Source organism: Electrophorus electricus, chromosome 8 (genome assembly GCF_041902795.1).
Source record: "Electrophorus electricus isolate QZ-2024a chromosome 8, ASM4190279v1, whole genome shotgun sequence".
Classification (NCBI taxonomy): Eukaryota; Metazoa; Chordata; class Actinopteri; order Gymnotiformes; family Gymnotidae; genus Electrophorus; species Electrophorus electricus.
The window spans coordinates 10,997,501-11,010,876 of record NC_137504.1 but is presented as its reverse complement, the minus strand read 5'-3'; the positions used below and the strand labels follow the sequence as shown (position 1 = coordinate 11,010,876).

The 13,376-nt window shown below is 44.1% G+C and overlaps 1 protein-coding gene across 2 annotated transcripts in view; it reads left to right on the top strand.

Moving 5' to 3' along the window:
* The window catches only part of adamts2a (ADAM metallopeptidase with thrombospondin type 1 motif, 2a), a 40,220-nt gene extending 34,584 nt beyond the window's left edge, over window positions 1-5,636 (top strand). Inside the window, exons 17-22 of one of the 2 annotated variants that reach the window (XM_081719387.1) lie at window positions 412-571; window positions 688-820; window positions 1,371-1,578; window positions 1,729-1,828; window positions 2,032-2,106; window positions 4,641-5,636. In XM_081719387.1, coding sequence (XP_081575513.1) covers window positions 412-571; window positions 688-820; window positions 1,371-1,578; window positions 1,729-1,828; window positions 2,032-2,106; window positions 4,641-5,383 — 1,419 coding nt within the window. In that variant the 3' untranslated portion in view covers window positions 5,384-5,636. Of the gene's footprint in view, window positions 1-411; window positions 572-687; window positions 821-1,370; window positions 1,579-1,698; window positions 1,829-2,031; window positions 2,107-4,640 lie in introns of both variants that reach the window. The other variant, XM_035527297.2, reaches the window with a different exon arrangement.
* The last annotated feature ends 7,740 nt before the right edge of the window (window positions 5,637-13,376 follow it).

Genomic DNA, 13,376 nt, shown 5'->3' with positions numbered 1-13,376 from the left:
GACGCTGCCCGTGTGTTCTGACCTGGAGCTCGTTAGTGGGGGAGAATGGGAACAGGCTGTGTATCAGTAACTGAAAATAACAGCAGTCTGAACAAAAAGGTCGGGGGGGGAAAAAGGATGAATTCAGGATTCGTGCATGGTGTTGACAAACAGCAGATAACGAGAGTAATTAGCTTTGGGAAGAGAATGTAGCACAAAGGTCATTGTAAGGTTTTAAAGGAAGAATTGTTTTAAACACGCTGTAACAGTTATGGTGATGTTAAGATAATACTTCACGTGAACGTGATCTCTACACAACACATACCTTTTCTTAACAACTCGGGAAATGTGCTCATGGCCAGCGTTTGTTTCGGATCAGGCCCACTCCCTGTTGCCCTGAAACTCGCCCTTTTGCTGTGGTTCTCTCTCCAGGTCCAGTCTCACGGCACCTCTGTCGTCACACTGTCCTACAAGTACGTCCTGCCAGAGGACACAGCGTCGTCCATGGAGAACAGCCTGCCGCAGGACGACACAGCCTACTTTGAGTGGGCGCTTAAGAAGTGGTCGCACTGCTCCAAACCCTGTGGCGGAGGTAAACGCTGTGCCGCAGCTACACCTGCTGCCCTGCTTCTCTCTGCCTGCAGCTTGCTGACCGCTCCCCAACCACCAACCCCACCACCCCCGGCCCCTCCCGTGTGTGCCTTGCAGGGAAGCAGTACACACGGTTCAGCTGCCGCAGAAAGTCGGACGCCAAGATGGTGCACCGCACGCTCTGTGCCAACATTCCCAAGCCACGCGCCATCAGCCGAGCATGCAACCAGAAGGAGTGCTCTGAGCCAGTGTAAATGTCCACGCGCCCGCCTACACACCCGTCCCCGCCGCTGCGGCGAAAGTGTGTGTCTGGGCGTGGGTGTGGGGTGTGTGTAAGTGTGAGTGACTATGTGGGGTAACACAGAAAAAGGGGGTAATATATATATTTTTTATTTTAAAATGGCAAAAAAAAAAATTGTCTTGGTTACTGAAGTTTAGGTTAGGGTTGAGTTTGAAACGTTGAGTTTGAGGATTGAAAATTCTTATTACATATGGGTAATTAATTATATATAATATATAGTCCTAACAATGTATTCAACAAATGTGTGTGTGCGCATGTGCGTGTGTATGTCTGTGTGTGTGTGCGTGTGTGTGTGTGTGTGTGTGTGTGTGTGTGTTTGTGTGTGTGTGTTTTTGTGTGTGTGTGTGTGTGTGTGTGTGTGCGTTTGTGTGTGTGTGTCTGGGTATGTGTTTTTGTGTGCGTGTGTGTGTGTGTGTGTGTGTGTGTGTGTTTGTGTGTGTGTGTCTGGGTCTGTGTGTTTTTGTGTTTGTGTGTGTGTGTGTGTGTGTGTATTTCACAGCTGGATGACTGGAGACTGGGAGGAGTGCAGTAAGCCGTGTGGTAAGACGGGTACTCAGACCCGGCCCGTGCGCTGTGTGAGACCTCAGCCGGACGGCACACACAAAGCCGTCAACTCCAAATACTGCAACGATGACCGGCCTGAGAGCCGGCGCACCTGCAACCGCCACCTCTGCCCCGTCCACTGGAGGGCAGGTCCCTGGTCTCAGGTGGGAAAGGACATGTTTTAGAGGGCTTCAAACTCTGCCACATGGTTCATTTGATGTGATCAATGTGTTAATGTTTGTTTGTGTGTGTGTGTGTGTGTGTGCGCGCGCGCGTGCACTCAGTGCTCCGTCACCTGTGGGAACGGAACACAGGAGCGGCAGGTTATGTGTGGCTCTCCTGATAACACCATCGGTATCTGCATGGACGCCAAGCCAGAGAACATCAGGATATGTCGGCTAATGCCATGTCCAAGTAAGGGCCGATAAGCTCCACTTTCCCGAGCAATTGCCTACAATACTTACTGATGCCAATAATATAATGTAAGACTTGAAGCTTGACTCAACTCTCCCACCCCATTTCTCAGTCAGCTTACATCTCAGTAGCGTCTTTCACCCCTGGGTGACGAGCCCCCTTTCTGATACCTGCCCTTTCCCGTCCCTCTCCCCTCTCCCCAGGTGACAAGGGGAACTTCCTCATCCAGTGGATCTCCCGGGCAGACGCCGATTTCCCAGCGCCCAAGATCTCTTCAAGTAAACGGCCCCTCTCGGGCGGGCAGGTGACCGTGGGCGGCGCGCCCGCCGTGGCCTGCCCGCTGGCCCTCTCCCTGGCCCTGTGGCTCTGCTTCGCTCTGCCCTGACTGCTCGCCTCGCACTCTCTGGAGCCTTCTGCTTCTCACTCCCTTTCTCGCTCCTCCCCAGGGGAGCTTACGGGGAGGTCTCTCTTTATTCCCCGGGGCTCTGGTTGCACCAGAGCCCCCCTCGGAGCTGGGGGCGGCCGGGTGGGGGTGGGGGGGGGGGTTCGGCCGGAGCTGGGGGTCAGGGGTTGATGGGTCGGACGGAAGGCAGGGAAGTTGGCGGGAAGCGTGTGGGCGCGGGAGTCGGGTCGGGCTTTGGGAGCACTGCACGTGCGGAAAGGGAGGCTTAAAGTTGGATTGCTGTGGAGGTCTCGGTCGCCTCGTCATTGTGCGGAGGAAGGGACATTCCGACTAATTCTTTGTATAATATTCTAAATATAAAGTATATGAGTATAAACACTATATATTCCAGAGAAAATACATTAAGGGTCAAAGGGCCTGGCCATGTTGACTGTTATGTTGTATCTTGTATTTTTGTACATATTTATTCGAACAACAGTGAAAGCCTTTTGGACGGCGCACTTTGAAAGCGGCACAGGGAAGTTCTGACCATGCGGCGGGAAAGCCGCGGTCTGACCGCGGCAGGGCGGTCCACGCCGTGGCCAGTTCGCTCTCTTCACGGCTCCGTGTTGGACATATGTCAACGAAATGCTCAAATACCTCATTCTTCCATGTGTTTTCTTTAAGTTCTTAATCTCATGCCTTATCCTGGACCAGTGAGACGTCTGGGTTCCCACGGAAGGTTGCAGAGAGGCAGCTAGAAGGAGATCTTAACCGTGACCACAGTGAATCTTTACAGCTAAACGAATCACTGGCTTCATACCTTCAGCTCTTTAGTTTGGTCACGTTCTTGTTTCTTGGTCTATTATGATTGTTGCCCTGTTATACATGCAAGGTTTTTCTAACATATGGATGATACAGCTATAATTTATGAACTCCATGGTGAGATTATCTATAGATGATGTTTAATATATTCAATAATGTTAATGACTGTTATCAAATTAGTCTTATGCCACTAACACAAATATTATATTGTATTTAATGTCTATATATTTTGTGACAAGACTGGGCAAGTTTCACAGCCTGGGAAGTAATATTATTCAGGATGACTCTATACAGAGATGTAATATATGTTCTGGGTATTAACATTATAATGAAAAAACACATTGACTGGAGGTTCTGGGTATTTTTGTTTGTTTGTATTGTCAGTGTGTTGTTTTGTTGTGTTGTTATTCATGCTAATGGCTGCAATTCAGGAAGGCAGGGCAAGAAAGGTTTAAAATATTAAGAGGCTTCCGCTAAGAGGATTTCGCGTCCCAAATAAACGCAATTTAGAAACACTCCAGGCAATCCAACACTATTGCCTACGTAGCTTTCAGACTGTTGTACCACATGCTATCCGTATGTTAGTAATGCCTCACTCTGGTGTAAGCCACATGGGTCATGGCATTGTTGCGTAGGCCTCCAGTGACGTCCAGACCAGTCTGAGGGTTAAGCATCTTCTTTTTTTTTTTTTTTTTTACAGATCTTTAACCCCATTGATTTTTAAAAAAAAAAGTCTTTTTTTCTCTTTACATAGTTCTTTTGGCACTTAGTCCTTTCTGCATTACCGACTACAGTCTATGTAAAGGTATAGGTCAGCGGCTTTACGTTGGACACTGAAGAAATCACATATGCGTGAAACGTCTTGGACTAACACGTCTGATCTTGGATCAGCTACACTTCATGGCTTAATGAATGGGATTGGGTGGTCAGCAGGAGCTGAGCCTGCCTCAGTTCTGTGCTTCTGAGGATCGACTCGCCCTGAGCCAGTTCTGTAGCACCACCACTTACGCCATTTACTCGCCATGATTGTTCAGATGTAGCTCGGGATGGGACATTCCTTATTTTTCACAATGATGTTTTATTGTTGGCATTTTTTTTTAAAAAACTGCTCATTGTGTCATCAGATCGGATGGTCATAGTAAGTGGTCATAGTAAGTGTTTAACCAAAGTGTTTACCAAACTGTGAATATCATACGATAGAAAAAACAAAAAAAAAACCCACACATTTATATTGTACTATGGAGAAATGATGCGTTATATTGTACAGTGTATGGTGTATATCTGAAGGAGTAAGTGTTCTTTATATGGCTTCTTGTCAGCTACGTCTATAAAGGTTAAGAAATAAAAAGTGACGTTAAATATTTCCTATCTGGGAATGACTGAGTTGGTGTGCATCCATGGACAGTACGTACTGTAGACCTTAGCAGAGAAAGAGCGAAAATTCTCTCAGCTCTCAACTTTTCTCGTTGTTCTGTGTCCATTCCTCCTCTCCCTTCCCCAGGCTTTACCTTCCATATTCACTTGAATTAATCTAGGCATTATATGCTAATGTGTGTGTGTGTGTGTGTGTGTGTGTGTGTGTGTGTGTGTGTGTGTTCGTTCCAGGGCTACGCTGTAAAGGAGACAAGTCAGTCTTCTGTCGTATGAAGGTGCTGAGGGAATACTGCTCCAACGCTGGCTACAGGCAGATGTGTTGCAAGTCTTGCAGCGAGGGCAACCACACCTCGGAGCTCAACAGGACGAGGCCTTGGAGCTACATCGCCGGTCCGCCACGCCCCACCCGAGCGTACACCCTGCCCACAGTGACCGTCACCCACGTCTACTCTCCTACCGCCAGACCTGTCGGCGCCTCCACGCGTATGAGATATGACACCACTCGGGACCCTCTCACTCTTTGGAGGGGAACTTCATTTCCTCCCAGGACCAGTGATCTCATGGGGGACACAGAAGGTTCTAGTCACGATGAGGAGGACACTTCAGAAGCCTGGAGACTGCTCACGACAGAGGAGACCGCGTCTCAGTTCGAGGACGCTTCGTTGGGCGTCAGTCAGCTTGCCGCCACTACCGAGTTTGAAGCAGTGACAGCACAACCCAGATTTACTGCGACAAGTCCTCCGGCCATAGTGAGTCTTCACAGATCCGAGGAAAAGAAGGAGAACAATTCCATTGATGTGGCCTACAGGGTGGTCAATGGAAATAACGTCTCCCAGAACCATTTTATACCCAGAAAGCGGGTGCTCTCTTCGCTTTTCCGAGAGAAAACCCAGAATAAAAGAATTCAGGAGTTCCTTGCCGAGAAAAGGAGGCAAGACTTTCTTAGAAAATTGAAAAGGAAACCTGAAGACTGAGTAATGGTTGCCTTATCTTTTAATCTTTACTTTCTGTCAATGAGCTTGTGGAGACCCTTTGGTCTACCAGCTGTATTAGAACCACGGTGGTAAATCCATCTCCAGAATGCTGCGAAATGCCAGACGTCTTTGAACATTTACTTGCTTGTTAGCAATCGAGTCTGTATGAAAGCTTTTCATTTCTTTCTTTCTTTTTTTATCACTCAACACCATTCACAATCTTGAAATAAATATAATTATATACATTCAATTACTTTGAAACCAGGTTGTTCTACTTTTGTAACTGCAAGTTAAGACGGGTTCGCTGTAATCTTAAAATATATACATTTCACTTTTTAGCTCGGATATGCACAGTTAAAGGGATAGTTTGTCATTTTTAAAGTATGTTTACAATTTATTTATATGGATTCTGCATATTTTCATGTGCATCTGAGTCAGTAGGTCCAAGTAAGTGAAATATCTAGGATTAAAACTACCCGACAAGAATGAAATTTAGGTTTTTAAACCTATTGATTACATTTTTAAGAGTCTTATATGGCATTTTACATGCTGTTTCTTGGACCTGTTTTGACCAAGCCTTTTTTATAACTTCATAAGAATCCCTCACATTCGTTTTAGTCACATTTCACCGATTCGGAGCCCATCCCGCACAAACAGAAACCTCGCCGTAAATGTTGTATATATTAATTAGAGTTTTTGTTTTTTCTATTTATTGAAGTGCCTTTTGATGCAGCATGTTTTCTCAGCATACGGCATGGGGGGAATCTTATGATGCTATGACACGATGTCCGCACTGTCTGCAGGCATTCCTCTGAAGACCAAATGTATGAGTGCTGAGGGCCTGTGCACTTTCGTTCGTTCTTTAATAAAATTGCAAACGAAGTCATACTGCCTTCTAATAATTGCTGAAGAATGCCACCAGAATAAGTGCCTGCCCCGGGAATTCCCGGACGAACTATGTTGTATTTCAGGCTGTTCAGCCATCTGGCCACAAGATGGCAGTGTTGTCTAGGCTTCTGCAACATGTGAGAAGGGAAACGCGTTTTTCGCCACGAGGCAGCTATTACTACATTGGTCATATTTATATCAATTTCTTTGTTACCGCTACATTCTCAGCCACCACGTTACAACATTTTGTCAGACGGATAACACTGTTAAGGGGAGCATTCTAGGATCAATTTTCCTTCCTGTTTGAGGAGCTCAAATGTGCTACTCTTGCCCTTCTGGTGTCCTTGCGCCTGATAGATACAGGTCTTGCCACTAGACCCAGTAAAAAAAAAAAAAAAAACTAGCATTAATTCATACTCTAGATTTCAGTGTTTAAACAAGTAGCCGATGGGTCTTAAATATTTTTACCTGAAATATATTTCTCAGTTTATATTTAAGGAGGTCAGAACTTTCACAAGAAATGTGGCTGAAATTAATGATGTAAGTTGCTTATCAGCTTATATTATTTCATGTACAAGCAGTCTCATATACTTTGGTAACTAGAAGTACATATAATTAGATTGGCAGTGCTTCTCTTGAGCAACAGTGTTTCGCACTGTCCCACTAGATACAGCTCATTAAGGTTATGTTAGTTGATAAGTTGAATCAGCATGACTGATTCAATTAGCAGTAGCCTTATGGTTATAAAGTAAAGTCAGAAAAAGATTAATACAAATATTTGATGTCATTATAATGGATTATGAAATATCTCATGGCTTGCAACAGCCATCTTGAAGTCATTTAGCTACACAAGTGACATATCAGATTTACATGTTTCATTTGCTGAAAATCTTGTCAATCACGCAGTAGAGGCAGGTCAAGCATTTGCCTGTTTCAAATTTGCAGATCTATGTTGACTATTTTTGAGGAGATTTTCTTATAAAGGCTTTGGAAAATTTCTAATGAGTCAACTATTCCATTTGCAGATGGTATTTTCCGTTGTGCTAAATTCTCTGGTTTTTTTCCTGTTTTTCTTCTTTGCTACAGTGTTACCCTACATGACCATGTAGGGTAACACACACACACACACACACACACACACACACACACACACACACACACACACACACACACACACACACACACACACACACACACACACACACACACACACACACACACACACACACACACACACACACACACACACAGGCAAATGCTTGGCCTGCCTCTGCTGCATGATTGACAAGATTTTCAGCAAATGAAACATGTAAATCTGATATGTCACTTGGGTAGTGACATATTCTCTCTATATTCTGTGACTCTGTTCTCTCTATCAGACCTCCTTGCACTGACTCTGTTCTCTCTATCAGACCTCTTTGCACTGACTCTGTTCTCTCTATCAGAGCTTTTGACACTGACTCTGTCCTCTCTATCAGACCTCTTTGCACTGACTCTGTTCTCTCTATCAGACCTCTTTGCATTGACTCTGTTCTCTCTATCAGACCTCTTTGCACTGACTCTGTTCTCTCTATCAGACCTCTTTGCATTGACTCTGTTCTCTCTATCAGAGCTTTTGACACTGACTCTGTTCTCTCTATCAGAGCTTTTGACACTGACTCTGTTCTCTCTATCAGAGCTCTTTGCACTGACTCTGTTCTCTCTATCAGAGCTGAAATATTACCTGAGAAAGATCATCCTAGGATCTCATCTCTTGCTATGATTCCTGATTGTTCCAACAAAAACGCCCCCCAGAAAGACTTTGCTTTGCAAAGTAATGCCCATGTTTAAAAGGAAACACATCTATGCGTTCACCATGGCACCACAATCTAAGGGGGAAATCCAATGTATTTTTGTTGTGCTTCCTTCTGTTGCACAAATATTCCTCTTCATCTTATCAATGTGACATATTTGTATATTTACATACCGTAGAGAGAACTAATGTGATTTTAATGGGCAGTCCTCTGTTCTACTCTCAGATCCTTTTCCCCACCCAGTCACGTTCCGTACCTGTAAATAATTGAATCGGGTAAAAGATATTCAGAAGGCAGGATGGAACTCAAGCAAAGCATGAAGCATGCTATTACATCATGGGCCAGTTTACAGAGCCACTTGGTTTATTCTTAATGATCCCCTGAGTGAAAACAAGGAACCCAGAGCCTCTGATCTTCATCGAGTAGCATCATATATGTTGCCTGTGACTTTGGTTTTATTATGTAACATGAATGTTTATTGCACTAGTTTTGAGGTGCCAGCACAAATTACATTAGTCAGAGCAGCTTAAAAGATCGTTGTGCTTCAAGTCTCACAGTATGATGTGCAGGCCTAACATCATATGTCGCCTCCTTGCATACCTTTATTAGATAAGTATGTAAAGTTTTACATACCTACATAACATTTTACAGTATTTAAAGTTTATTAAAGTTCAAAGAGTAAAGTTTAGCTCTAAGCTTTGGTTTGGTATAATCATGGATATGACGAAAATGCTGGAAATATTTCATTGCCGCTCAGTAACAATGGCAAACACAGCATGCAACTGTTGCATCCTCTCTGTATTCATGGAGTGTTTTTTAATTGGTCAGCATATAAATAAATCAGTGGCTAATGTGGACTTGGCAACAAATTGCTTAGAGTCGTTCATATTGAATCTTGCAGAAGGACAAATTTTTAGTAGTGACTTTTAGCAAAAGATTCACACGAAAGAATGATGGTTATTTTCAGGTTTTGATGGGCTTGAATGAAATGTAATAATAATCATCATCGACTTCTGTCTGCTTTTTTCTGATGAGGGTCAGTAGTGGCAGGCTGAGAAGATCATCCTCGACTTTTCTGTTCACTTTGAAAGATTCCAGTCTCTCCTTGTGACATTAAGACATTCCTCCAGTGGGTCCTTGGTTTGCCCCTGGGCCTTCTTGGGAACATGTCTGGGTCAGAGCATGTCTGTAGTGGGTGCTGACCGGGGGATAATTCTTATGAGATGCCCCGACCAGCTCAACTGGCTCCTGTCAGTCTTGATGAGGAGCGGCTCTACTCCAAGGTCTTCCCAGACCGCTCTGCTCTATAACCCTATCATGGAGTGAGAGTTCAGCCACCCTGCAGAGAAACCTCATTTCTGCATCTTGTATTCCTGACCTTTCTTTCAATCAGTGCCCACATCTTGTGACTATATGTGAGGATGCAGCTGCAGGTTAACCACAAGGAGCTTCATCCTAGGATTAAGCTCCTGCTTCACCAACACACACTGATTCAGAGACTGCAACACCACTGCTTCTGACATGAACCATTTGTCAATCTCATAGTCCTTTTACCATTACTCAGGAATAAAATCCCAAGATACTTACATTTACAAACAAACAAACAAACAAACAAACAAACATAAATCTCTCACCTGAAGGGAGCGTGACATTGTTTTCCAGGAAAGTACTAAGACCTTGGACTTTTGAAGGTGCTGATTTTCCTCCCAGCCACTTCACATTCAGCCACAAAGCGCTCAAATGTGTGTCAAAGGTCCACCTGAAAGGCTGTTAAGAAATGCCAGCTCTAGCCCTCCTGTATTGGGCATTACTACAACCTTGGCTGTACCTTGATATACTCTTCATGAAAACCACACACAGGAATGGAAACGAAACACGCCCTCGGCGAAGCCTGAAACCCATAATGAACAACTGAACACCAAAACTGTGGACACAGCCAATACTGCATTCAAACAGAGACTGGACTGCCTGAAGCAACTCATGTGCTCTGTAGTCCTTCAGCAGCGTACGCGAACCTCTTGCCAAAGTACACAGCAATATTCCTTTAACAAGTCCACAAAGAAGATGTGGCCTAGATTCACTCCCTCACAGAGCTGAGCCAGATAAAAGAACCGCTCCACGGTTCCATGACCTAGGCAGAAACCGCATTCTGTCCCAGGTTAAACTATCATGCGCACACTCTTCTCCAGTAATCCAGCACAGACATTTCCTAGAAGGCCGAGTAGTTTGATTCCCCTACAATTTGAGAACACTACTTCAATTTTTAAAAATTATTGGGGCAGTTTTCCAGTCTGGGACAGTTTTCCGGTCTGAGGGCACAATGGGTAATGTTGCGTGTTCCCCTCCTGAGGCAATAAATAGCCTACCAGCACATCTTTGGGGCCACCCAAAAGTCTTTTTCCATGGCCTCTCCAAACTCCACCTAAGACTGATCTTTCACCTCAGCAGCTGCCTCTGAGAGCAGCACTTGGAAAGCTTCCTTCTTCAACTTGACACCTTCCCTCGCCACTGGGGTCCACCGGCGTGATCTAGGACTGTTGCCATCACGGGCACTGACAGGCTTCAGGCCACAGCTTCTGAGGATTTGAACAGATTCAGTGTACCCTTCCTCATTCAGCACTCATTAGAAGTTCTGTCGGAAGTGGAAATGATGTGAGGATATAAGGTCGAATGTGTCTATCCCATGCCTTTCCATCTCGCACACAGACTACGGTCCTTTCCCTGACAAGGAAGTGAGATTCAACACTCCATTTTCCATTGCCAAGATCTAGTCCATGCCACCCGAATGGCATTGCTCTCAACCCTTCACTTTGCACGTAGTGAACCCAAATCATTGAAATGCAATAGTAATTAGATCAAATGCAACACCTATTAGGTTTTATCAATGAATGTAACATTGGTCCCACCAAAAGAAGACTCACCTTAGTCCATTTTTAGCCAGGAACATCAGAAGGGCCTTCTCACTGTGAGCAGAACCATTAAGTACTAATTACAAAGCAATTTATCTAATTGGTAAAACTATATATTTGAAGGAATATTGCTTCACGGTGCATCTGCGGTTCAATAGCCAATGGTTATGAACTTTAAGATGTTCCATCTGTGTTCTTTTCATAGATGTAGCATAGCTGCACTTCTAAAACTCCATTAGATGTTTTTGGGCTACTAAAAGACTGAAAGAGTCAGTTGTATGAGCAAATTAAAATGCCTGTAGCTGAATAGACTTATAGATGTCAAACTAATATCCAAAGCAGCTAATCTCTGGTTATATATTTACATAGGTGAGCTGCTCCATATCTTGTCCTTTGTTTTACAAAGATTCACTGCTTTGTCTGGGCTAACTCTCAACCATGGCCCAGAATGACCCAAGTGTGGACATGAAGGCTGAGCAGCTGGACAAACGAACAACACATGGCTGAAAATGGCAACAAAGTGTGAGCTTAGACCAGCACCTACTTCTCTACACCAATGTCACCCTACCCTCTGACTCAGTGTCCCAATGGGTAGGTCGGCGTTACAAGAACTCCAGGCTCAGATGCCCGTGCAGCACTACAGAAAAACAGCGGCACCCTTTAGAGGCCCTCCCACCGTCTGCACGGAGCGCCGCTCGGGCCATCTGTTGGACGTGGTGTGAAACAAAAATTCGGGGTTGCAGGAGAGGTTTCATGAAAAGAAAATACAGAAAGAATTCCATGGAAGCAGACACGGGTTCCATGCTGTTAAAATAAGCAAAAGCAGCTGATTGCTGTGTGGTGATGTAGGTGCGTGGATCTCACCACCCACTGCATGATGTACTATCACCACAGAGAGCTAAATGTTCAAGCAAGAAACCAAAGGACAGGAATGGTGCATCTGGGTTTGGGTCTTAACTTACTTCTAGTCATGTTTTGTCATGATCCATGTCTAATTTAGTTCAGCTGAAAATGAAAAAAGAAAAAGAAAAAAGATTACATACAAACAGGATATGTTCTTAAACAAACTCACATGGCTATCGCTTGGTATTTGGTGCGCATGCAAGGGCATTTCTAGTTGTTTTTCATCTTCAGACCAAGTTATTTGGGCAGATCATACTCTGTAACCAAAACACCTGATACATTTGGGTTGAGATATGGACCACCTTTGTCCGTGAAGACCTGACGCAATGACTGACTGAAATGAATGATTGGGAAAAGAGCTGGATCATACCTGCTGCCTTGCTTCTCTACGTCATACCAGAGAGCCTGGAGCTGTTTCCTAGGGTACGCTGGCCACGGAAGGCCCCTTAATTAAACCTGCTCTCTTATCGCTGCGTGTAGCCACTGAGGGAAGCGGATATAAAGTGCGGCGTTTGGTAGCGGGGGCGTGTTGATGAGGGCGATATGATCAGTGCTTGCTAATGTGGTAAAGAGGCCACGTGTGGTGGTGAACATGCCATGCTATTAGTCAACTAGAATTTCCTTTGTGTACAATGGGAGCCTATATTGTTTGGCTGCCAATTCTGTCCCACACCTGCAGGTCACTCTCACAATTATTATTTTCATATTAATAGACCCAAGGACTTTGAATAGACAATAACAAGAAGGCAGCCTTGAGTAGCTTTGTTCAAGATAACAGTTTGAAATGGAGTTTACTGGCCAAGTCATTGGCCCAAGTTTCTCATATGTCAAGCCCCAGGTTGTCATATCCATGTGAAGTGCTATCAAGAGTTCAGACCTCAATAGCTGACAATATTGTGCCCACATATACCCTTTAATTGCACAATCTCTCCTGTTTACATTATGGACCCGTATCCAGCTGAGCTATTGTTATCCTTTGCCAGCACTGTAATAAACACATACAGTCATAACGTACACACGTAACCTCTGACCGTCTTCCTCACCAGTAACCTAATAGGCTTGTTTTGATCAATTTGGCCAAGAATTTACATGCAGGGAACATTATGGACTACTGTTCAGTGCTTGAGTCGGCGATGGCACAAGGACTGTGTGCACAGGGTAGAGTGATGTGCTTCTTTTTAGAGAAAAAGTTTTTAAAGAAAACTGTTTTAATTCTAAAGCAGAGTTTAGCAGTTCTGTCAGGCAGCACTCCAATAAAAAACTAAAAACTGACCTGTAAAATCCTCAACCCAAATTAAATCAGCAGTTTTAATATCTAAGTCCAATAATACCTGTGAGAATGTCCTAAACATGTTTTTTGTCCACTTTTCCACTCCATATTTGATATGTGAAATGAGTCTCACTGTGATATATGTCTTAAGAATTTTATGAGATTTTATTAGAACTATGCTTGTAACTTTCAAAATGTTATTCATATTTAGCATTGTTTTACATATTCGA